General features: G+C 52.6%; 1 protein-coding gene across 3 annotated transcripts in view; it reads right to left on the bottom strand.

The window, feature by feature from the left end:
• SYNE3 (spectrin repeat containing nuclear envelope family member 3) overlaps positions 1–23,406 on the bottom strand; it is a 95,977-nt gene that overhangs the window by 22,560 nt on the left and 50,011 nt on the right. For 2 of the 3 annotated variants that reach the window (XM_082838955.1, XM_082838956.1), the window contains exons 3-8: positions 20,461–20,633; positions 18,876–19,185; positions 10,419–10,580; positions 7,402–7,749; positions 4,672–4,808; positions 3,011–3,185 (exon numbers count right to left, since the gene is read on the bottom strand). In XM_082838955.1, the coding sequence (XP_082695081.1) occupies positions 3,011–3,185; positions 4,672–4,808; positions 7,402–7,749; positions 10,419–10,580; positions 18,876–19,185; positions 20,461–20,633 (1,305 nt within the window). Of the gene's footprint in view, positions 1–3,010; positions 3,186–4,671; positions 4,809–7,401; positions 7,750–10,418; positions 10,581–18,875; positions 19,186–20,460; positions 20,634–21,444; positions 21,548–23,406 lie in introns of those variants that run through there. The other variant, XM_082838957.1, reaches the window with a different exon arrangement.

Here is a 23,406-nt window from a genome sequence, read left to right as displayed (position 1 = left end):
CAAAATTACCGTCCAAACTGCAGCCGAACCCCAAACTAACCAGTCTGATCCTCTACTCAGTGATCCTCTATCACCGACAGCAGTGGGCCATCCCCCAGTTGGTGTATGGGACATTTCGAAGGGGCTAAGGGCCTATGGGATCATGATTAGAGGAAATTCTGGAAGGCTTCCCAGAGGAGGTGGCACCTGAGTGAAGTCATGATGTGTGGGAGCTCACCAGGCAGAGGGGGAGGAAAAGGGGACTCAGAAGCCCTGTGTAATGGGCAGCTGGCTCCTAAGCAGGCAGCCTGTACTCTGCACAGCCCAGGCCCCACCTCCTCCAGGAAGCCTGCCCTGACCACATTCCCAGCCTACATGCACTCTTCCTGCCCCCAAAGCCTTGTTCCTCGCTTCAGACTCCTGCTGTTGGGAACAAATACCTCTCGCTTCTCTAACTGAGGGCACAGGGGCCCTGGAGGCCAGGGGTTTGGTCTTCAGCTGGCCAGAGTCCTTCCATTTGATATCTGATGATGTTACAGAGATGCTGAGCTGGGCATGGGGCTGGGAGAGGGAGAACTAAGACCCCAGCCCAGGGGTGTGGTTTGCAATTAGCTACACAGAGGTCAAGCTTCTAGCTGTAGGGAGTCACCTTCACCCCCTTTTCACCAGACTCAGACACAGTATCATGAGGGTTAAGAATTCAGGCTGGGGAGTTGCAATCATGAGTTTGGATTCCATACTAACTGGGAGAACGTGGGCAATTCCAAGCCTCGGTTTCCTCATCGGTAAATTAGGGGTAGTCGTACCCTAGCTCACGGGGCTGCCGTGAGGCTTAAATGCCTAGAAAGCATTTAACATACTGCAGGACCCAGAGTGAACACACCAGAAAAGACAGATCTTCTCAGCCATTGTTATTTAACCAACTGTTATGTGTTGAATTGTGTCCTTCAAAAAAGATACGGTGGGAAAAAAAAAAGAAGACTTGGCCACGTGATGACAGACACGGAGATCAGAGTGATGGACCTACAAGCCAGTGAACACCAGCGACTGCCAGCAAATACCAGAAGCTAGAAGAGGTAAAGGAGGATTCTCCCCTAGAGCCACTGGGAAGAGCAAGGCCCTCCTGACACCTTGACTTTGGACTTCCAGCTTCCAGAACTTTGAGAGAATGAACTTCTGTTGTTTGAAGCCACCAGTTTTTGGTGCTTTCTTGCAGCAGCCCCAGGGAACGAATACACCATCCACGCCCAGGTTTTGGCTGGAGCTTTGCAGATGCACAGGCTGCTCTGAGGCTAGATGCAGGAGCTGAGTCAAGACAAGAGAGAGCTGGCAGCTTGAGCCCTGGCCTGTGAAATCCATCCCGCCCAGGTGGGCCGGTGGGAGTGATGAAAGACATACTTCCAGCCAGCAAACAGCGTCCAAACGTGAATAAACCAAAGTCCTGGCCCCAAGTGTTCCAACCCACTGCTCCCCGAAATTCCCGCACTGGGAGTCCTGGGTCATACTCGAGAAAGACGGGACCTCTCTCCTGCTTCAAGGAGGTCCCGGTTTGCTTTCTGCCTTAGTGGGAAGGACAGGATGAAATATAGTTGTGATGCAGGTCAAAGCCAGCCCTGTCACTTAATGGCTGTGTCCCATCGAGCAAGTGGCTTCCCCTCTGGGACATTTGTTTTTCTCAACAGTCAAATGATAATAAGTGTTCTGAATGCCTCGCAAACCTATTTTCAGGAGCCAGAGTGAAGACATGGATAAGAGCATTAGACAAGAGTCTAGAACCCACCATTCTGCCCCCAGCTCTGCTCTCTTGAGCAGCCTGACCTTGAACAAGCTCCCTAACTTCTCCCTGGCCCCAGTCCCTCATCAGTAAAATGAGGAGAATGGTAGAAATGGAAACAAAAATCCATGTACATAGATAATCAACACGTGCTAATTATGGCAATGAAAACTGGAAAGAACCTAAGTGCGGAAACTTAAAAAAAAAAATGACATGCCCCCAAGTGGAATATTCTGCAGCCATTTCAAGTGACGGCTTTACTGAACCATTTTAAAGGCCGCTGAGAAGAAGTTCGTATGTGTCAACTGAAAGTATCTGAATATACAACCATACAGCATGAGCTCAAATACACAGTGAGGATGCACACTTGCAGTGGTGGCACCCACCTTGGGGCCATGAAGGCAGACGTGGTTTAGAGCTGGAAAGAGCTTGGGTCCTGCAAGATACTGCTGAGCTATCAAGCCAGCTCTGGGACGACCTGAAAGTCTCCGTGTTCGTTTGTTTGTTTAATTATTTAATTTTTTGGGCCGCGTTGGGTCTTCGTTGCTGCGCGCGGGCTTTCTCTAGTTGAGGTGAGCGGGGGCTACTCTTCGTTGTGGCGCAGGGGTTTCTTATTGCGGTGGCCTCTCTTGTTGCAGAGCACGGGCTCTAGGCGCGTGGGCTCAGTAGTTGTGGCTCGCGGGCTCTAGAGCGCAGGCTCAGTAGTTATGGTGCACGGGCTTAGTTGCTCTGTGGCATGTGGGATCTTCCCGGAGCGGGGCTCGAACCCGTGTCCCCTGCATTGGCAGGCAGATTCTTAACCGCTGTGCCACCAGGGAAGTCCCGTCTCTGTGTTTTAAGCCACCACTGATCAGGTTTCCTGTCACTTGTCACATGCATCCCAACTGACACACAATAAAGGTAATGGCCTGACACCCTGCTGTTTCTCAGCACTGCTCAGGCTTCCACCTGAGGACTGCCTGCAGCAGGGTCCTAAAGAGAAAGGCTGAGCGCAGATCCGTGCAGTCCTGGAGCCACACCAGGCACCAGGCTTCACCTCCTTCCCAAGAACTGACGGTGACTTTTGTCGCTGATAACTACAAGTGTTGACATTTCCTGTGCACTTAGAACTCACCAGACAGGGTACAGTGGGCTCCACCCAGACATCTGGAGGACCCAGAGACACGCCTGTCCCTGCGGGGGCGCCTGAAATGCTATGCTTGGCTGGTGGCCTCCCCCAGCTGCACCCATCAGCCCTCCCGACAGAGCCATGCGGACCTCAATCTGCGGCAGGAAGGTGTGGATGGAGGGCGGGTCCGGCAGGCTGGCGGTGACGTCTACGATCCTCTGGGCCAGAGCCCTCCACAGCTGCAGCTCCTGCAGGGGCCGCTGGAAATGCCGCCACAGGTCCACGCCCGCGGCATTACGTAGCCTGCTGCTCTTGGCTTTCATGCTGTGAGCACCATGGAGGGGGAACCGAGAGAGGAGAGAGCGGGTCAGTATAGGAGCAAGGCCGCTGCCCAGAACCCAGAGCGCCCGGCTTGTGCTGCTTCCAGGGCGGGCACTCTCCTCTTCTACAGACTACTGGGCTGTCCACGGGACCCTGAGGCCTATGCTGTCCAGACAAAAGGGCACCGGAGGTAAGCCAGTCCTCGAATAGACTTGCATCCCAGCTTCTGGACCAGGGAAAGAGTCAAGCCTGGAAGAGGAATTATGGAGCCCCCAGGCTGGTACCGCCTGCCCCCAGGCACCTCGCGGAAGCAAAACAAAATACTTTCTTGAGTAGGATGCCATTACTTGAGGCCCAAATAATTTCTACAAATAATTTTTCCAATATACTGTCCATTGTATAGCACAGGGAACTATATTCCATAACTTGTAATAACCTATAATGGAAAAGAATCTGAAAAAGAAACGATATATATGTATAACCGCATCACTTTGCTATACACCTGAAACGAACAAAACGTTGTAAATCAACTACATTTCCAAAAAAATACATATATATATATGTACAGATATAATGTCTAGCACCCAGTCATAGATAACCAGCACCTGCCCCCTCCACGAGAGCAACGAAGGGGAGGGAGACCTCGGCCACCCTCTCCCACAGCCCGCTATGCACAGGAGGTTCAGTCTCACCACCACCTCAGCATCTTGTGGAGGATCCAGACCCTTGTTCTGCGTGTACACATGTAGGGCCTGTGCACACCGGGGGGTGAGAGTCACTGGCAAGGCAGGAGGTCCCTGAGTTCCTTCTCGAGGAAAACCCCTGCATCAGAGGCAGGAGGATGAGAAGTGCTACAGGGGCGGGGACAGCTGGGCTGTCAGAGGTGTTCCAAACACCTCTGAGCCTCACGCAGTAAAAACAGGTACCGATTCTGAATTTACACTGTGCCCAGCTCCACACAGGGTGGATGTTTGAACTGCTGGTCTTTGCTGGGCTAAGAAGCTGGAGATCTAGCCGTGCCCGAACCCATGGGCGGACACGGAGGTAGCGGCTGGTCTGAAGTCAGGTCCAGCGCTTACATCAGCACAGCCGTCAGCAAGTGGGGCACAAGGCTGGCCTAGTGAAAAGCCCTCCCCTTCGGCCATTACATAGGGGACCCATCCCCCATGCGAAGCTGCATAAGGAGACTTGATGGAAATAAGTGAAGAGGCCACATAGCACAGAGAAAAGCAAAGTTCAGGCCTCTTTCTGGGAGCAGAATGGAAAATACTTCGAAAAGGGGTCAGTACCTGAGTCCAGTGAGACCCTATAATGGCCAGTCATTGATAAGAACAAGAATTATTTGTTATCAGGCAGTAAGAGGTGCAAGCGCCTCTGCAGCTGGCGTCAGATGGGCAGAGGCCCTGAGCAAAGCCCCCTCTGCAGCTGGCGTCAGATGGGCAGAGGCCCTGAGCATGAGGTCCAGGACCACCCGCGGCCCGCCCGGTACCTCTGGTGCTCCTGGATGGCAGAGACCACGCTGCCCGCGAGAGGCTGCGGGTCCTCGGGGAACACGATGAGCTCCTTCAGCCGGGCCTGCAGACGGTCCACCCGAGGCTCCTCCGCGGCCAGTGCCGCCCGCGTGGCCTGCAGCAGCAGACAACACCCGACGGGACAGGTGAGCTTCCGAGATGGGATGGCGGTGTGTGCGCACCGGGGTGAGCATATCCTGTGGAAGTGGGCCAGCCTGGGGGAAAATGGTCCCCCAGGGGAGGGACAGGGGCCCCGAGAGCTCAGCCCCTGCTCTCCCTTGCTCTCCCGCTCCGTGACCCCAAACACATTTGCTCTTTTTTTTTCTTTGTGGTACGCGGGCCTCTCACTGCTGTGGCCTCTCCCGTTGCGGAGCACAGGCCCCGGACACGCAGGCTCAGCGGCCATGGCTCATGGGCCCAGCTGCTCCGCGGCATGTGGGATCTTCCCAGACCGGCACACGAACCCGTGTCCCCTGCATCGGCAGGCAGACTCTCAACCACTGCACCACCAGGGAATCCCCTTGTTTGCTCTTGATGAGCAGGTTTTTCTCTTTATCATCACCTACCTCACAGCCTTGCCATCGACTAGCACCTAATCATACAAATAACTAATACTTAGGGAACAGTGATGACGTGCTGAGTGCCCTGTGGTCCCATTCATTGAAGCCTCGCCATGGTCCTAGACAGTAATTCTCTGTGTCCCCGTTTTATATACAAGGAAACTCTGGCCAAGAGTTTTCTGACAGTTGCAGAGCTGGGAAACGGTGGACCTGACATTGGAGCCGGGCCCTCTGGCCCTTAACCTGCCCCTTCAGCACTGAAGATGCTCTGTGAATCCACTTATTGTCGGCAAGAGGATATTTCCACCCAGCAGCCCAACCACTCCACTCAGCCACGTTCAGGCACTTCGGATGCGGCCTCTTCCTGCTATCCTGGGAAATGTGGAGTTTGATCCTGACCTTGACTCTGGCTGGTCCCATGCTCAGTAGGAGGCAGGGTGGGGGAGTGGAAAGCGCACGGGCTCTGGCAGGACACAGGCTGGCCTGGAAACCCACCTCCAGCCCTTCCCAGCTGCGCAGCCTTGGATCGGTCCTGGTCCCTCGGGGGTAAAACGGGGCCACCCCCGCTTGACAAGGCACCGGGTACAGGGCGGGAGCATTTCTCACTACATAAACGCTAGTTTAAGAACAGAGATCTTCGAACAAGTTCTGAAATTCCCCTTCACTGATTTCCGGTTAGTCATATCTTGGTCATAATTGACACTTGAACCGGGTGGGACAGGCAGCACCTGTAGGGATGTGGTCTGCCTCCTGCCTCGGGAGAGGCTTCCTGAAACATAGCCGGGCATGGCCAGGTGGCGGCTGTCGGGACACGGGAGTGTTGGCAGGGCTTTCCAGGCCTTACCCTCCCCAAACTCCATCCCTGCCAGTTTGCTTGCTTTGACCTTGGCCCTCACCTAGAACTCCTGCCAAGAGCCATATGTTCCCTGAGTCCCGATGCTATTGGCAGGTGCTGTTCTAAGCACTTTTGTTTTCACAGGTTCATAAGGAATGTGGAAGGCAGGTCTTATTATCATCACGTCCATGTCACATTTAACTGAGATTAAACGAATTCTCCCCGGGAATTCCCTGGCGGTCCAGTGGTTAGGACTCCGCGCTTTCACCAACGAGGGCCGGGGTTCAATCCGTGGTTGGGGGAACTAGGATCCTGCAAGCTGAGCGGTGTGGCCAAAAAAAAAAAGTAATTCTTCCAAAGCCAGCCAGTCGGCAAGGAGAGGAACCAAGACTCGAACCCGGGCAGTCTGATCCGAAAGTCCCCGCCCTTCACCACCGCACCACACCACCCCTGCCCTGTGCCAAGGCAGACAATCCTACAAGGGAAACAACTCCCTTTGTACAAAGTTGATCACTGCAGTGAACCTGGTCTCCTACAAGGCTGAGTGCTGTTAAAGAGCACGGATGCTTCGTTTCTACCTACACACAAATATTTCTGCATATGAGCAAACATTAGAAAGAAGAGGGGAAAAAACAGAACAATCTGGAGTGGAGGTAGGGCCTGGGGGCTTTCCTTTTAGATCTTTCCCCTAATGGAATTGACAAGCTAGCCCTTTGAGTTAATATAGTAAATAAAGGACTGCAGAAGGGTGTTAATCCTTATTTGAAAAATCTCTCTGTCCTCACGTCAAACCTCTTGTGAGTGTGCACATGGGTGGGGAAGTGGGAGGGTGCTCCGAATGGACAGCGTGTCTGGGTTGGAGTGCCCCCACCCTCCGCAGGATGGGCATCATCTGCTGGGCCTCCTAAGAGCCCTGGTTATGTTTGTTCCTCATCTTCTCTACACTGAGAGCCTTGCCTCTGACCTCACACTCCCTGCTCTGTGCTCGGAAAGTGCTCACCGCATCCTACCATCAGGCAAGCGAATGGCAAACTTAGAGCCGGTCCACCTCTTATTTACCCACCAACTCATCATGTGAGGCTGGGAATGTCGTGGGGGGGGGGTGGAAATCTCTCCAGGCCTCAGTTTCCTCATCCAGAAAACAGGTACAAACAACCAATTTGTCTACTGTGCTCGGGGCACTGAGATTATCAAAAATCCAGGAAGACCAGAGCCAGCGTGCTTGAGACTAAGCGTGATCCTCCCGCTGCACAGATGCCCCGAGGCACACACGGCACCGGGACTGGGCCGAGGCTTTGCCAAACACTGCTTACCGAGTAGCGTCTCCAGCGGGCCACCAGCTCGTCCTGGGTCCCTGCTTTGGCCGCGGGTTCCAGGTCCTCCTCCGCCAGCCTCTGAAGGCCCTTCCTGAACTCTGCCAGCTCGGCCTCCAGCTGCCTCTTCTGCTGCTCGTAGGCTTCCCTGGACCAGAGCAGGCCCCGCAGCCGCCCCTCCTCCCCCTCCCAGAGTGCACGCAGCTTCTCCAGAACATTCCGCATCTCCTCCAGTTCTCTGGTGATCTTCTCTGCACCCAGAGGGGAGCTGCTCTGGATGACGCCCCTGGCCTGCTCCTCCAGCCTCCGCAAAGACTCCTCGCCCCTGGGAAAGTCGCTGGCGATGTCCTAAAGCAGGGTGGCAGTGGGAAAGAAACCCGAGGGGAAAAAGAAAACACGTGCTGCGTTTCCCAGGACCGCTGGGAGCGTCACGCCCAACGGTAATTCCTATTCCCAGGCTAGACCCAAGGCACTTTCCAAGGGGTGGACTGTCTGCCCTTGTAACATTCAGGATGTGATTCCGTTACCATGTCATTTACAAGCCCTGTGATTAAGTGAAGGGGAAAGTCTCTGCTGTGTACTTCTCTGTCTTTAACACGCTCGGACATTTGTTAATCTTGCTTTTTTAACAGAGACGGAGGCAGCCTCAGGCTCGAAGCCTTCAGCTGGCAAAAGTATGGAGCAAACAGAACCTAACGACGCCATCTGGCCTCATTACATCTATTTGTATGGCTATCTACCAATTATGAATGAGTATTGGTATTCCATTTATGACAATGATATAAAATTTCTTTTTAAATCAGTGTTCATTGCCTTCTAATATTAAAAAAAAATTTTTGGTAAACACTTTTGTCTGTTTTATTTAAAATACCTCCAAAATATTTTTTTCACTTTTTTAGTGAAGTGCAACTTACATGGAGTACAGTACAGACTGTCCTTGACTTAAAATGGTTCGACTTATGATTTTTTTTACGAGGGTATGAGAGCAATATGCATTCAGTAGAAACTGTACTTTGCATTTGGAATTTTGATCTTTTCCCAGACTATTGATATGCAGCACGATATGCAGCTCTCTCGTGATGCCGGGCAGCGGCAGTGAGTGTAAACCAACATAGTTTTCACTTTCACTATGGTATTCAATAAATGACATGAGGTATTCAACACTTTATTATAAAACAGCCTTTGTGCTAGATGATTTTAGGCTAATGGAAGATGATCTGAGCACGCTTAAGGTGGGCTGGACGAAGCTATGATGTTTGGTAGGTTAGGTGTCTTAAATGCACTTTCGACTTACGATATTTTCAACTTACGATGGGTTTATTGGGACGTAGCCCTACTGTAAGTTGAGAAAATCTATATATAGATCTTAAGTGTTACTGTTCAAAGAGTTCTGAGAAATATATATGCCCATGCCGTCCACACTGTTATCAAAATAGAGCATTTCTAACATCCCAGAAGATTCTAGAACTTCATCTATTTGAAATCATAGAATATGTTATTTTTTGAAACTGGCTTCTTTCACTCAGCATAATGTTTTTTAGATTCTTCTATGCTGTCGGGTATATCAGAACTTCATTCCTTTTCACGGACTAATATGTCTTTGTACATATATTCTATTCTATGACGTGTTTATCCAATACTCTGCGGATAAAAATCTGAGTTGCTTTCAGTTTAGGGCTGTTATGAATAAGGTTGCTGTGAACATTCTTTTACAGATACCCACACTTTTCAAAAGTTCAATTTAGGGCTTCCCTGGTGGCGCAGTGGTTGAGAGTCCGCCTGCCGATGCAGGGGACGCGGGTTCGTGCCCCGGTCCGGGAGGATCCCACGTGCCGCGGAGCAGCTGGGCCCGTGAGCCATGGCCACTGAGCCTGCGCGTCCGGAGCCTGTGCTCCGCAACGGGAGAAGCCATAACAGTGTATATCGCTTTGCTTTTACAGAAGACCTACAGTAGTACCTGTTTTCGCTACCTGAAAGAAATCCAAAGAGGATTTTAGCTTTTGCGAGAAAAGGTAATGACTTCTCCGCTTGTTTTCTGTTTGTTTTTCTTTTTAATTTTGTGGCCGTGCTGCACGGCATGTGGGATCTTAGTTCCCCAACCAGGGATCGAACCCGCCCCCCCTGCAGAGGCAGCACAGAACCTTAACCACTGGACCGCCAGGGAAGTCCCACTTCTCTGCTACACACCATTTCGGCTCAAGAACAGTTCCATAGGAACACGACTTTCAGATAGTGGGGAAACTGCACAAGTCATACAAGATATTTTGTGGCCACTGTTCATTGGTTTTTTCAAAAGAGAGTCAATTTAAATACAAATATTAAATAAATGGTATAGGTGCTGTAGAGCTGTGTCAAAAATTATAAAGTGGTCCTTGAATTATTGAAGATAATCTACCCACTCACTTTACAGAGGGAGTCGGAAGCTCGTTCAGGATCACAGCAAGTCAGGAAGCCCAGAGTGGACCCAGCTTCTCCTGCAGGTTAGATGCTTACGCCAGGGTTCCTTACCTTCACATACTGACATGTGAGGTCAGATAACGCTGTGCTGTCGGGGGCTGTCCTGTGCACTGTGGGATGTCTAGCAGCACCTCTGGCCTCCATCCACTAGATGCCAGGAGCACCTCCACTCCCAGTTGTGACAACCAAAAATGTCTCCAGACATGGACAATGTCCCCCATTTGAGCCCAGCTGGTCTAGACCATGCTGCTGTGGCCTTGGGTTTCCAAATGCCCTGCTGGCTCAGAGACTTCCATAAAGCAGCCGAGGCCCCAAGCATGGGATCTACACCACATCCCACGCTTCTCCTCTTGTGGGGTCTGTGTACAGGGATGTTTGTATCTCCTGGGACCTCCCAGCCCCATCCTATTAAATAAACTCTAACAGAGACCCGCCAGCCATGAGTGCTCCCTCCCCACTCTGGCTCCCAGCCCCATCCTATTAAATAAACTCTAACAGAGACCCTCCAGCCATGAGCGCTCTCTCCCCACTCTCGCAGAGACTTGCCGGGGGTTGGTTACCTGCAGCGCCGAGAGACGGTCCTTGGTGCTCAGCCGGCACTTGCGCCCCATGCAGCCGTGCACCCGCTCCACCACCGCCTTCAGCCACAGCTGGAACTCGTCCACGCTCAGCTGGAAATGTTCATGCTCCTGGGTCACCTGCTCCAGCAGGTCCACTCTGTTCTGTGGGAGGGGAGGAGAGTCACCGGCCGTAAAGGTCCCCAGCCCAGGCTGCCCCTCGCCTGGCCTCCCAGGCCTGAATGTGTGTGTGTGTGTGTGTGTGTGTGTGTGTGTGTGTGTGTAGGGAGCGTGGGACACAACTGACCCTCAGCCCTTTCGCTGGACACAAAGATCCCGGACATTCTTCTCTACCTCATCAGCAATCAGTCAAGAAATTCTTGGCTTTAGAGACCAAAACATGCCAGCACTGGGCTTGTCAACCACACAGTGGGCTTGTCTTCCTGCCACGTCCTAGGAATGGCACTCAAGATGGGGCCGTGGTTACAACTACGTAACACTACCATTTGAGCACTTACCAAGGTGCCGGCTCTGCCCTAAGAACTTTGTGTACAAGATCATCTCACTGAATGCTCCTGACTGCCCCCATAATGTGGTACCATTATTATCCCAGTCCGATAGATGGGGAAACCAAGGCACGGAAAGTGAAATGACTTGCCCAAGGTCACCTGGCTAGGAAAGCACCAAGATTCCAACCTGGGAGGCAAGGCTGGGCCAACGCATCTCTGCTCCACTGCGACTATGTCCATGGGGTACGAGAGTAAACAGCAGGCTGCCCCCCATTTCCCCCCGAGTGTGGCGATTTGCCTGCATGTGTTGGAATTGCCTCTATTTTCAGACACTCCCACTGAAGCTTTAACCACACAGGGGCAAGATGGTGTCCTAAGGGTGGGTGACATTTGGGGAGATAACAGTGTCCTGCTATAGGACCTACTGTGTGCCTAGAGATTCTGATTTTCAAAACACACCCCTGATTACAGCACCATCTCTTTAAACCCCTCCACTGCTCCCCACTGCCCCCAGGCCCAGGTCCAAGCATTGTAGCCTGGTGGTCAAGGGCAGGACCCCACAATGCGGCTCTGCAGACGAGCGGTCAAGACCCTGGGCTTGGGAGCCCACTGCCTGGGGCTTGACCCTGGCCCCCCTCGAGCTTGTAATTAACCCCTCCATATGGTGTGGTTGATAACAGTAACTGCCTCATCAGGGTGGCATTAACTGAGTCAGGGCTCGCACAACCCCAGAACAGCACCGGACAGCTAGTAAGAGCTTGAGAACTCTGAGCCATTGTTTATTGTCACCTGTGTCCCTCTGCTCTTGTCACACCCAACCAAGTGAGAGGTGCCCACGTGGCAATGCTAATCTCCAGGCCCCACCTGCTCTGAGGCTTTGCCTACTGCCCCAGGCTGTGGCTCTCCCCCAGGCTTGTCTACCGAATTGTCATCTGGTGGGGACCAAGCGCTCCCTAAGGACACGGGGGTTGATTTCATCTCCCTGGTCCCGCTCAGGGCAGGCTCTGAGACTAAGTGCTTCCTGAGTGGCCAGATGTAACTAAGTGTGGGGTGTGTGCCGGTGGAGGGATCTCTCCTAGGAGAGCCAAGAAAAAGGAACCAGGGGACCTTCGTTTAATAAGCACTTACTATGTACCTGGAAATAGACCGGCATTATCGTATTTAATATCTTCACAAGGATCCCAAACTGTCCCATTATGCGAGTATCCAAATGGGTGACGGGAGGTAACATAACTCTTGCAGACAAGATTTAAACGCCAAGTTCAGACTCCAAAATCACTGCTCAGGCCCAGCGGGTGGCAGAATCTCTCTTTCTCGCAGATGGTAGATATTCTGGGCTTTGCCTGCCATGTGGTTTCCGCTGCAACTTCTCAACCACTTGTGTGCTACTTACATTGTAGCACCCAAGTTGCAGCCACAGGCAGACACATAAAGAATGGTTGTATTCCAATCAAATGAATCATGGACCTGAAATTTGAATTTCCTATCATTTTCACATGTCATGAAATATTCTGCTTTTAATTTTCCCCCAACCACTGAAAAATATAAAAACTATTTTTGGTTTACAGGTCATAAAAAAGTCAGGAATTGGGCTGGATTGAACCTATGGGCAGTGGTTTGCTGACCTCAGCTCTCAGCCATGGAGTCAGGCCACGTTCAGGAAGGTCCTGACCTTCTACGAGGCTAAGCCAACCATTCTCAACTGGGAAGGGCAGACGGACACGTGGATTTGAAAAACCCCCCTGGCTATGTGTGTGTGCCTTCCCCTCCCATGGAGAAGCCCCTCACCAAACCTAGAAACACCAATTCGTTTAAACCTTTGCAACACCCATGGCAAGTAGGGGAAAATATCCCCATTTCAGAGACGGGGAAACCAAGGCACAAGATCAAGTCCTTCAGTGAAGAACTGAGAATCCTCTCACTATGGGAGTGAGGCTCAGCGCTTGACAGATGGGAAACACGGGGCTGCTTGAATTCAGAAAGTGGACCAAGGTCCAGCAACCACCTCCTTCACGTTTCCCCTGCTGCTCCCCGTCCCCCGCAGGGTTATTTGCATCCACCAGAATCCTCCCCGAGCTTCCTCCATCCACGAGAAGATTCATTTACGAAACAAAGTGGGTCAAGAATACTAAGCAGAGAATAGGGGCTGGGCCCCTGGTTGACACCGATGGTGATAAAGGTTGCAGTGCAGCAAACTCTCCAATAAAAGTGCCGGCTGGCGGCTCTGTGTGTGTGAAGAATGAAGTGCTGGCACTGGGGGAGATCCAGAGTAAATAAAAGCCTCTGTGACGGTGAGCAGGCGGCTAGGAGAGGAACGCGGCCGAGCAGGGCAGGCATCCAGCCGCGCTCTGTGCCAGGCATAAAGAGATCACAGAACACAGTTCAGCCACGGGCGGGCAGGGCACGTCGGAGGAATGTGGGTGACAAATGGGAGAGGGTTCCACCTCCTCTCGTTACACCAAACAATCAAACCATCTGTGTGGGCAGAGTTGTCAGGAATGTCAAAACCCAACCAATTAACAAGGGCGGGAGTGGATTTGTGCCTCTGCAAAGGGCTGCAGGAAGGGCTCCGATTCCTGGCCGGGATGCCAAACAAACACAGCCACAGAGGGAAGCAGGCAGGAAGAGGGTGCTACTATCTGCCTGGCCCTTCAGAAAACAATCATTGGATTAAAAACCATCAGGCAAAGTAAACAAGCAGGCCCCGCCCACGGGCAACCAGCCTGCTTTGTCTCTTCTCGGCTTTCAGTTGCTTTCTGCTGGCTGTGCCACTGCTAATTCCCGGGCTTGGCCACTTTTCCTGATCAAGAATCTCCCTTCAGGGGGTGGTCACGAAGGATACAGTCCAGAGGTGACCCCCGCCGTGCTTCTGTGGTCCTGTCCCTATCAACACCAGAGGCCTTGCTAATTAACATATTGGAAGTCAAAACTGGATTTTTAGAGGCAAAAGTAGTGGCTTGTTAACCAGCACAAGAAATGATGAAATGGGCTCTCCTCGGTGAAAGTTGAGATATTAATACATACGGTATCTCCTATGGCCTGAGATGCATCCTCCCCAAATTCACACGATGAAGCCCTAGCCCTCAATGTGATGGTGTTTGGGGGCAGGGCCTTTGGGAGGTGATTAGGGTTATATGAGGTCATGAGGGTGGGGCCCTCAGGATGGGATGAGTGCCCCTATAAGAACAGACACCAGAGAGTTTGCTGACCCTCCCTCTCCAGCGTGTGAAGACACAGCCAGAAGGTTACCATCTTCAAGCCAAGAAGAGGCCCCTCACCAGGAACCAAATCTGCTGACACCTAGAGTTCGAACTTCCCAGCCTCCAGAACTGTGAGAAACAAATTCCTGTTTTTTAAGCCACCAAGTCTATGGTATTCTGTTCTGTCCACCCGAGCAGACTAAGACAATATCCCAGAGATGCTTCCCACCCTTTGAATAGGCCTGGACCTCTAGGGGTCCCTGCATGGCTCTCCTGCTCTCACTGGGGTGGGAGGATTTCAGTTGCCTGCCTCAGGGTGGCTTTCTCGTCTGACTTTAGTGCAAGGTGAGACCTTCATCAAATGTACAGAGCAGGTGACCAGGAGGCATCCGGGCTACCAAGAATCTCTGAGGGCTACTGGACATGCAGTGTCCCTCACCCTGCTTAGGGTGGAGCCAGAGCATCTTCCTTTCGTCTGGGGCTGGAAGGCCCAGTATGGGGTATGCCCCGGGAGGCTGACGCTGGGGAAGCTATATCCTATTTTACTAAAGGGGACCCTTGCTAAGGGTGATATAACAGTTTGCCCCTCTCAGTAGCTTCTGTCTTCTGAAGGTCATGGCATCATCTGAAGCTATGACTGTTCTCACCAACAAAATGCACATGCACATGACAGTTTGAGTATAACTTCAGAGGCTCTGTAGGGGCCTGCCCTGGCCTCTCCCTCTTATCGCCTTTCAATCTTCTACTGCCGGCTCTGGGAGAGACAAGAAACAGCTCCCCATTCACCACCCCTACCCCCAACCCCATCCCGAGAGCTAACCGGGCTCCCTGTGAGTTAGAACACAGCTCCCAAACCTCTGGCAGCCAGGAGCAGAAAACCAAGGGTCTGTGAGCTTCAGCCAACAGCTCAAAAGGCCAAACTGAACGGCCTTCTCTCATAGGATCCAGTCACCCTGCACACCCCCCAGTTTCCACACTGAGGTCAAAATTCACCAGCCCGTCTGGCAACTCGGAGGGCTTCTGCCAGGGCGGCAGCTCCCCCCCACCCCTTCATCATAGGCAGAGCCCCCAGGCTCCTGCCCCCAGGATGCTGCCAGCTGGGCTCCACCTCAGGAAAACCCTTGGAAACAACCTGCTCCCTCATCCAGGGGCTCGAAACCTCCCATGTACCACTGCGTCCACTTTCTGAGCTGGACCCGCAGGAGCTCTGGCGGCCCCTGATCTCCCCTGATGGACACAGGTGCAGCGACTCACCCAGGACCCGGGGCAACCACCAAAGGAGGACCCCACATAGGGAGTCGCCTAGGACTTCCGGTTCTTTCTGATGGGCCAGGGGTATCTGACCCTTAGATTATTATTATTTTTTTAATTAAAGTATAGTTGATTTACAATGTTGTGTTAATTTCTTCTGTATACAGCAGAGTGATTCAGTCATATAGATATATACGTTCTTTTTTGTATTCTTTTCCATTGAGGTTTATCACAGGATACTGAATATAGTTCCCTGTGCTATACTGTAGGACCTTGTTGTTTATCTGTAGATTATTTTTTAAGTCAAAATTTAAAAAAAGGGCCCAGTCACACCTTCTCTACTTACCACATAAGAAGGTTGGGAGGCTCAAATGAGGTCAAAGACATGAAGGAACTAGGAAAAGATAGCATTCGCCAATAAGAGTTGTGATTTCTATGAATTTTTGGATCCAGTGAGGGGAGGGTTCCCTGGAGGGACGATGAGAATCTCTGAGGTGATCATTTCTTAGAATTGGTGCTCACCGGTGCCCCAGGCATGCCCCTTCCACACACACGCGTGTACACTTACACACACACACACAAAACCACTTTCCATTTCCTGCACGAGGCGCTCTCTGCTGATTGGCACAAGCACCTGTTTCTTGTAAAGTCTCAGCAGCAAGGAGGCCATGGGCCAGGCACCTCCCCTGCCTGAGCCCGTGGGGCAGACCTGGAGAGAGAATTGCTGTTAAGCAGGCTCTAGACACTTGGATGCCGTGAGGGAGGACCAGCTGGCTACAGCTCTGAGAGCCAAGCTCCACCCCGCCTGCCTGTCCTCCGAGCCTCCCAGCTGCAGGGGCGGGGTTCTCATTCATTCAATGAAGGGCTCCGAGCACCTGGTACGTGGCAGACACCATTGTTGTGGCTATTTCTTCTCACTGCTACCGAGAGCACAAGTCATCCTTTATTCTGGGAAAATGCCTGCCAATTTCAAAGAGCTCACTTGCAAACTCATTCAGTCCTACACCCTGGCTCCAGGTAGGGTGAGCACCCCGAGGTCACACAGCTGGGAAGCAGCAGAGCCTGGCTGGAACCCAGGTCCCTTTCCAAGCATTCTGGGGCCAGCGTCCTATTCCTACTCAAGGTTTCTCAGATCTCTGCTTATTATAGAACCATTTCCCATAACTGGAAGGACCTAGGAGACTTCCACCTCCAGCAACATGGGAGAGCTGAATACCCTTCTACCATAGCCAGCCAGAAATGCTGGATAAAATGTAACAAGCATCATTTAAATGCAGAACCACGCACACACCGCACACACCAAGGTAAGAGATAGCCCGTGGACCAGATGCAAAGATGCTATGGAAACCAGGATGCTAAACCCACATGTGTGCTTGACGTCTTCTTGGGTTTAATGCTCAGGTTGGAGGAGGAGGTAAGACTCTGGGCCCAGGGGGGCAGAGACCACGGCAAAAAGGCAGAATACTCCGGGGACTCCCCCTCTATCAAAGGGTGAACTAGAGAGAAAAACCTTCCCACCAGCGCAATACAAGACAGAAGCATATGTGTCTCAGCCTGGGGTCAGGCTGAGAAGACAAATGCAAAGATAGCCACCTTTCAGAGCAGGGAGCCAGGAGCCTCCCGCATCATTTTGGCTTAGGGTTCAAGTGCAGAGAACCCACTTGATTTAGGAACCCCCAAAACATTTCAGTGACACTCAATGGGAACCCTGAAGGCAAATTCCCATGGTAGCCTGGCTGAAGAAAACACAAGCTCTCTGAGGGCCAGGCCCAGCCACGGGGTTCTGCAGATAAGGCCCCACATAGGATAAGCTCACAGCTCAGAATTACGAAGTCTCCAAGGAAATGATCCACCATGTCAGCAGACGCAACAGACGGCAGTATCAGGCCAGGAACTTCAGCTACTAGAGCAGCCTGCCGATTATAAAATGTGTATGATTAAAATGACTACAGATAGAATCCGTACCTGAGAGGAGTGCCAAGTTTAAGAGAAAAAGGACAATGAAAAAAAGAGGGGCTTCCCTGGTGGCGCAGTGGTTAAGAATCCGTCTGCCAACGCAGGGGACACGGGTTCGAGCCCTGGTCTGGGAAGATCCCACGTGCCGCAGAGCAACTAAGCCTGTGCACCGCAACTACTGAGCCTGCGCTCTAGAGCCCGTGAGCCACAGCTACTGAGCCCGCATGCTGCAACTACTGAAGCCCGCGCGTCTAGAGCCTGTGCTCTGCAACAAGAGAAGCCACTGCGATGAGAAGCCCACACACCGTAATGAAGAGTAGCCCTCGCTCACCGCAACTAGAGAAAGCCTGCGTGTAGCAACGAAGACCCAATGCACTAAAAAATAAATAAATAAAATAAGGAAATTTAAAAAAAAAAAGAAGAAAGAAAGAAAAAAAATGAATGACGGATATAATACAAAACCAAATAGAAGTTCTTGAAACAAAATTGAACTTAATAACTCAATGGACTGTTTAAACCAAGGCAAGAATGAGGTAAGAGACAGGGATCAAAGAATGGGCAGAGGAATTGGGGGAAGGACAAAAGAGAGCAGAGGAGGAAAGCAAAGGAGAAGGACTAAAGGGCAGGAGGAGGGAGGGAAGGAAGGAAAGAGGGAGGGAGAGGGGAGGGGAGCTGGGTGGAAGTGAACCTCAAAGTCCATCAGTCAGTCAGTCAACATACACTTACTACGTACCCACATGTGTATTAAGCATGAGCAACGCTGGCCATACAGATAGTAGATAATGTGTCAATGGGTGGATGGATGGTGGAGGGGTGGGTGAATGGGTAGGTGGAAGATTGACAGGTAGGTAGTTATATAATGCTTGGGTGAGTGGATAAGGGATGGGTGACAAGTAGATAGTGAGTAGGTAAGTGGGTGAAGGGGTGAACGGTGGGTAGTAGATAGTGGAGAGATGGATGAGTACATGGGTATGTGAAGAGTACATAGGTGGGTTGATGAGTAGGTGAATGAATAGATGGGTGGGTGATTAAGTGGCTGGAGAGAGGAATAGGAGATCTAGTTAGGTTAGTGGAGAGGTAGATGGGTGAGTGAGTAAACAGATGGACAGGAGGGTGGGGAGATGGATGGGTGGATGGGTAGGTAAGTGGATGGAGGGGTGACTGGGCAGATAGTACATAAGAGATTTGGTGGTTAGTTTAGAGGGGAAATAGATGGGTGAGTGGGTAGACAAATGGATAGCAGGGTGGGGAGATGGGTGGATGGATGTGTAGGTAAGTGGATGGAGGGGTGAGTGGGTAGATAGTAAATGAGGGATTTAGTAGTTAGTTTAGAGGGGAGATAGATGGGTGAGTGGGTAGACAGCTGGATAGGAGGGTGGGGAGATGGGTGGATGGTGGTGGGTGAGTGGTGTCGGGTGGGTGGATAGTAGATGGTGGGTAGATGGATGGATGGATAGATGGTGAGGGAGCAAACGAGTGGCTGGACGGGTAGATGGGAGCAGGTGACGGATGAAGGGTGAAGACAGCCCGCTGCCCGCACCCACCTGGGCTTTGGTCTTCACCGCGTCGTACTCGGCTTTCAGCTTCTTCTGCGCGGCTTCGTCCACGCTGGGGTCCCCGATCCTGTTGAACAGGGAGGCCGCCTCCTCCAGCAGCCGGTCCAGGAGCGTGGCCTGATTGTCCACGTTCTGAAGCAGCACCTGGGCGTGGCTCAGCTGCCAGCGCTTCTCCTTCAGGCCCAGCTGCAGCTCCACAGGGGGCTCGAGCACCACCGTCATCTTCTGGAACCAGCGGTAGAACTCATCCCGGGCCAGCAGGTACTCGCTCCAGTGCAGCCACACCCACTCAATACGGCTGTAGGCAGAGGCCACGGCCATGAGCATCCCCCCACCAGGTTCATGGGCGGGGAGGCCGTGCCGCTGCCCCCTCCCCAGTACTGGGGGGCTGCGGGAGGGGGACACAAGGACACCCTCTCGGGCCTCACCCCAGTCCTGGTAGACAAGACCCTCCCATCTGGGAGACAAGCTCCATGGGGCTAATGATCAGGGTGGCTCAGATTCCAGACCTGCTCTGAGAACCCCCAGCCTGCTGATGCCCTGAGCCACCAGGACCCCCAATTCCTATCAGTGATGCACGACGATGCCCACAGTTGTTTCTCTCTGGTGTTGGGACTCCACACACAGTCACCCTGGCTCTTACCACATGGGTGCCCACTAGCAGTCACGAGAAGACTGCCACGGGGAGTGTGTCTCTTAACTTGCAGAGTACAATAGGATCTGTGGGCTCGTCACCGCTCAGCGGGGACAGAGGGCTGGGGCCTGTGCACGGGTCCCAGGCGTGCCATGAACTCGCTGCATTACCCCGCCTCTGCACCCGCCTCAGTTTCCCCGTCTGTAACGTGGAGATGGCCCTATCGGTCCAGCCAACATCAAGCTACTTCGTTTGGAATTCCAAGTGAAAGAATTTGAAAAGCAGAAAACACTGAGTAAAGTCCCCCTGGTCCACTCAACATTCTGGTTTCATAAAGACGGAGAAGATGCTGGCAGCTCCTGCCCACTGAGGACCTCCTGTGTGCCAAGCGCTGTGCCTGGCTCTCGACATTTGCTATCCCCCGCCATCCTCCTAAAAACCTTCAAGAAACACTTGACTATACCCATTGTCCAGATGAGGCGCCTGAGGCTCCGGGGTCAAGTAACTTTCCCAAGGCCACACAGCAAGTAACCAGCAGAGCAAGAGGCGATCCCAGGTCAGGCAAAGCCCCCGCCCCTGACCTGGCTCCCTGGTACAAGCAGAGAATCTGGGCTAAAGCGCTAGCAAGGCAACAGGCCTTCTTACCCCCCGGGGCCATTTGGCCTTTCTGCTGGAGGATGCACACCGGCAAGTCTACCAAGAATTAATTGTTGGCAAAACACGATGGGCTCCCACTGGCTATTATCCTCATTAAGCTTGATTATAATTAGAAAGAGGCAGGCAGGGTTGACTGACATCCCAAGAGAGCATCCTGTTCCCACTAATCCCAGGACCGAAGAAATGTCCCTTGGGCAGCGGCCCCAGGCCAGCGTGGTGGTGGGCACGGAGGGTCGGCAGCAGCCGCAGACAAAGGCCTGGAAAGGTACCCAGCCACCCTACCTGTGACAGTGGATCATGTAGGTGACCGTCTCCTCCCACTGCGCTTTGACGTCCCTCAGCCGGGTCAGGATCTCGGGCTTCTGGTCCTCATGGCAGCATGCCAGGAGGGCTTCGGCCGCCCGCAGCACCATGTCCACCTTCACGCGGCCCTCTGGCTCTAGCTGGCATATTTTCTGTTGTGGACACAAAGCCAGTTCCCAGGAGTTAGACAACACGCCAACAGGCAGAGCCTTGGGAAGACAGTGGCAAGACATGGAAAGAGGCAGGACTTTGAGACCAGAGGAGCTGGGGTTCGAGTCGCAGCCCCTGCCCCTCCTCCTGTGACCTTGGGCAGGCTGCTAAGGGCTCTGGGGTGGGAGCGAGTGGCGATGGAGATTAATCAGCACAGAACCGCCCAGAGCTGTCTGATGATAGGAGTGCCCTCCCTTCCCCGATGAGCCTGTTTCCAGCTGCGTGAACCCAGAAAAGTTTCATTATTTCCCTGGCCTTGGTTTTCTTGTCTGTAAAGTGGGTGTATAGTAGTACTCAGCTCTCAGATTTTTTTTTTTTCCCAGAATTAACTGAGAAAATGCATGTAAAGTGCATGTCCCAGTGTGTGGCACCATGAGAATCTGCCTCTCAGGCCCACTGCAGGGAGTGGGCTTGGCCCAGGTCCCCAGCCAAGGCTCGGAATTATCTGAGATTGCAGCTGGCACCAAAGCCTCGCTCCCTCAGCTGTTCCCACCAGTGACCAAACAGGAACACGAAGGCAGGCCCGTTACTACAGGACACTGGGCTCCTCTGATGGGTGACTGATTCGGGACACCCCACGGCCTTGCCAAATTCCCTGAGAACCACCCGGCAGCCCAAGATTCTCCCTGCTCTCCCGGACTCAGGGTCGGACCTGCATTGGACTGACCGTGTCCCTCCCAGCCACCCCGGGTTCCCGTCCCATTTTCTCTCACAGATGGTTCCCTATTAAACGTCTTGCATATCTAACCTCACCTTGGCCTTGGCTTCTTGGAGGACCAAGGCTGATACACAACGCCTGGCAAATAGTAGGTTATCTGGTAACGTTAGCTGTTGTCATTATTCACTGTTATTATTCTAGTTCTTTGGCAACTAAACCTTGGTCTCTGCAGTCAAAATAAGATTAGACTCCAATTCCAGGGCTCGTCTCCACTACCTGTGTGACCTTTGTCATGGTACTTAAACTCTCCAGGCCTATGAAATGGGGGAAGATAATGGTTAACGCCACCCAAGGTTATAGTGACATTGCGAGATACCCTAGCACATGGCCTGGCCCACACTGCATCTCCCATCACTCCAAAACTGTTCACCGTTACCGCTATCTTTTGCTTACCTTCTGATTATATTTACTGACAGCACAGCGTTAGCCTAAAGCTCCAGCTGTTCCCCAGCCTGTCTCCCTAAGGCTGGCAGTCAGTTTTCTTAGACTGATGTCCCAGTGGGCTGGCCGTCTGAGCCTTCGCTGTGGGTGGGGTTGGGGAGGGGCTCCTGCCGTGTCCAGGGCTGCCCCACTGACAACTCTGTGGCCCCAGGCGGGCCACTCAGTCACTCAGAGACGGTGATAACAGTCTCTGCTTTGTCTATCTCATAGGATTATAACATTACTTTTCAAAAACACTATTAATTAGAACATAGATATGTTAGGGGACTTTATAAACCACTGAGCGGTTATGCAGACCCTCCCCCCACACGTGCAAACGGGCAATGGTCCCAGTCCTTTTTTGTTACCTCGTATGACAGTGGTTAACGATGATGATGACATCGATGATAGTACAGAGCAGCGGTCCCCAAGCTTTTGGGCACCAGGGACCGGTTTCGTGGAAGACAGTTTTTCCACGGGTGGTGGCAGGGTGGGAGGTGCTTCAGGTCGTCATGTGGGCAACGGGGAGAAGCAGATGAAGCTTCGCTCGTGTGCCTGCTATGCAGCCAGTTTCCTAACAGGCCACAGACGGGTACCGGTCCCCGGCCCAGGGCTTGGGGACCCCTGGTAGAGAGGGACTTCCCTGCCTATGCGTGTTATCAAAGAGTGAGGTTAGAGAACCTCCTTACAAGGGCTGTCTCTGTGCTCTGAGTGGGGTGTAGAGCAGGTAGCGTGAAGAGCAGGGAGGTTCCCCCAGAGAGGAAAAGAGCTGTGGTTTGGGGCTCAGGGCTGGGCCCAGCAGCAGGATTTGCCGGACCGTAGCAGGTAACGGGGACAGCAGGCGCCCAGCAGGGACCCCAAGTCCCGCTCAGCAGTGGGCAGCAAAGTGGCGGACAAAGGCACCACAGTGACGAGTGTGGACCAAAGACCCAGGGCCACCGTGGAATGTTCTGGGCTGAGTAAGATTACCCACCCCCTGAACAGAACATTTCACACCTCTCAGAAGAAGGGGTCCCCCAGCATGGCTGAGGATCAATTTTTTGCCATCCAGTGAGATTTAATTTGATTAGAACTAATAATAATAGGGCTTCCCTGGTGGCGCAGTGGTTGGCAGTCCGCCTGCCGATGCAGGGGACGCAGGTTCGTGGCCCGGTCCGGGAAGATCCCACATGCTGCGGAGCAGCTGGGCCCATGAGCCATGGCCGCTGAGCCTGCGCGTCCGGAGCCTGTGCTCCGCAGCGGGAGAGGCCATGATAGTGAGAGGCCCGCGTACCGCAAAAAAAAAAAAGAAATAATAATAATAATTCAGGATCTGATGTCTCTGACACCCAGAGTTGTGGCGTAGACCCCATGCCCAATCCCCAAGCTGGCAAGATGGGCACCAGGGTGATTCCAGTTTTACCAGTGGGGGCACCGGGGACCCACAGAAACCTTAGCTTTGCAGAACAATTCTCTGCAGCAGTTAGCGAGGCCTCCTCTACAGGGGCTGCCCAACTTAACCTCAGTTGGAATCCAGCTCCGTGAAAGAAGGGAGACAGCAGCTTGGGGAAGAAACTAAATTCAGTCTCTCTCTGCCA

The sequence above is a fragment of the Leucopleurus acutus genome (assembly GCF_964270905.1).
Source record: "Leucopleurus acutus genome assembly, chromosome: 1".
NCBI lineage: Eukaryota > Metazoa > Chordata > Mammalia > Artiodactyla > Delphinidae > Leucopleurus > Leucopleurus acutus.
The sequence above is the reverse complement of the archived record's forward strand: the minus strand, read 5'-3'. Positions and strand labels throughout refer to the sequence as shown.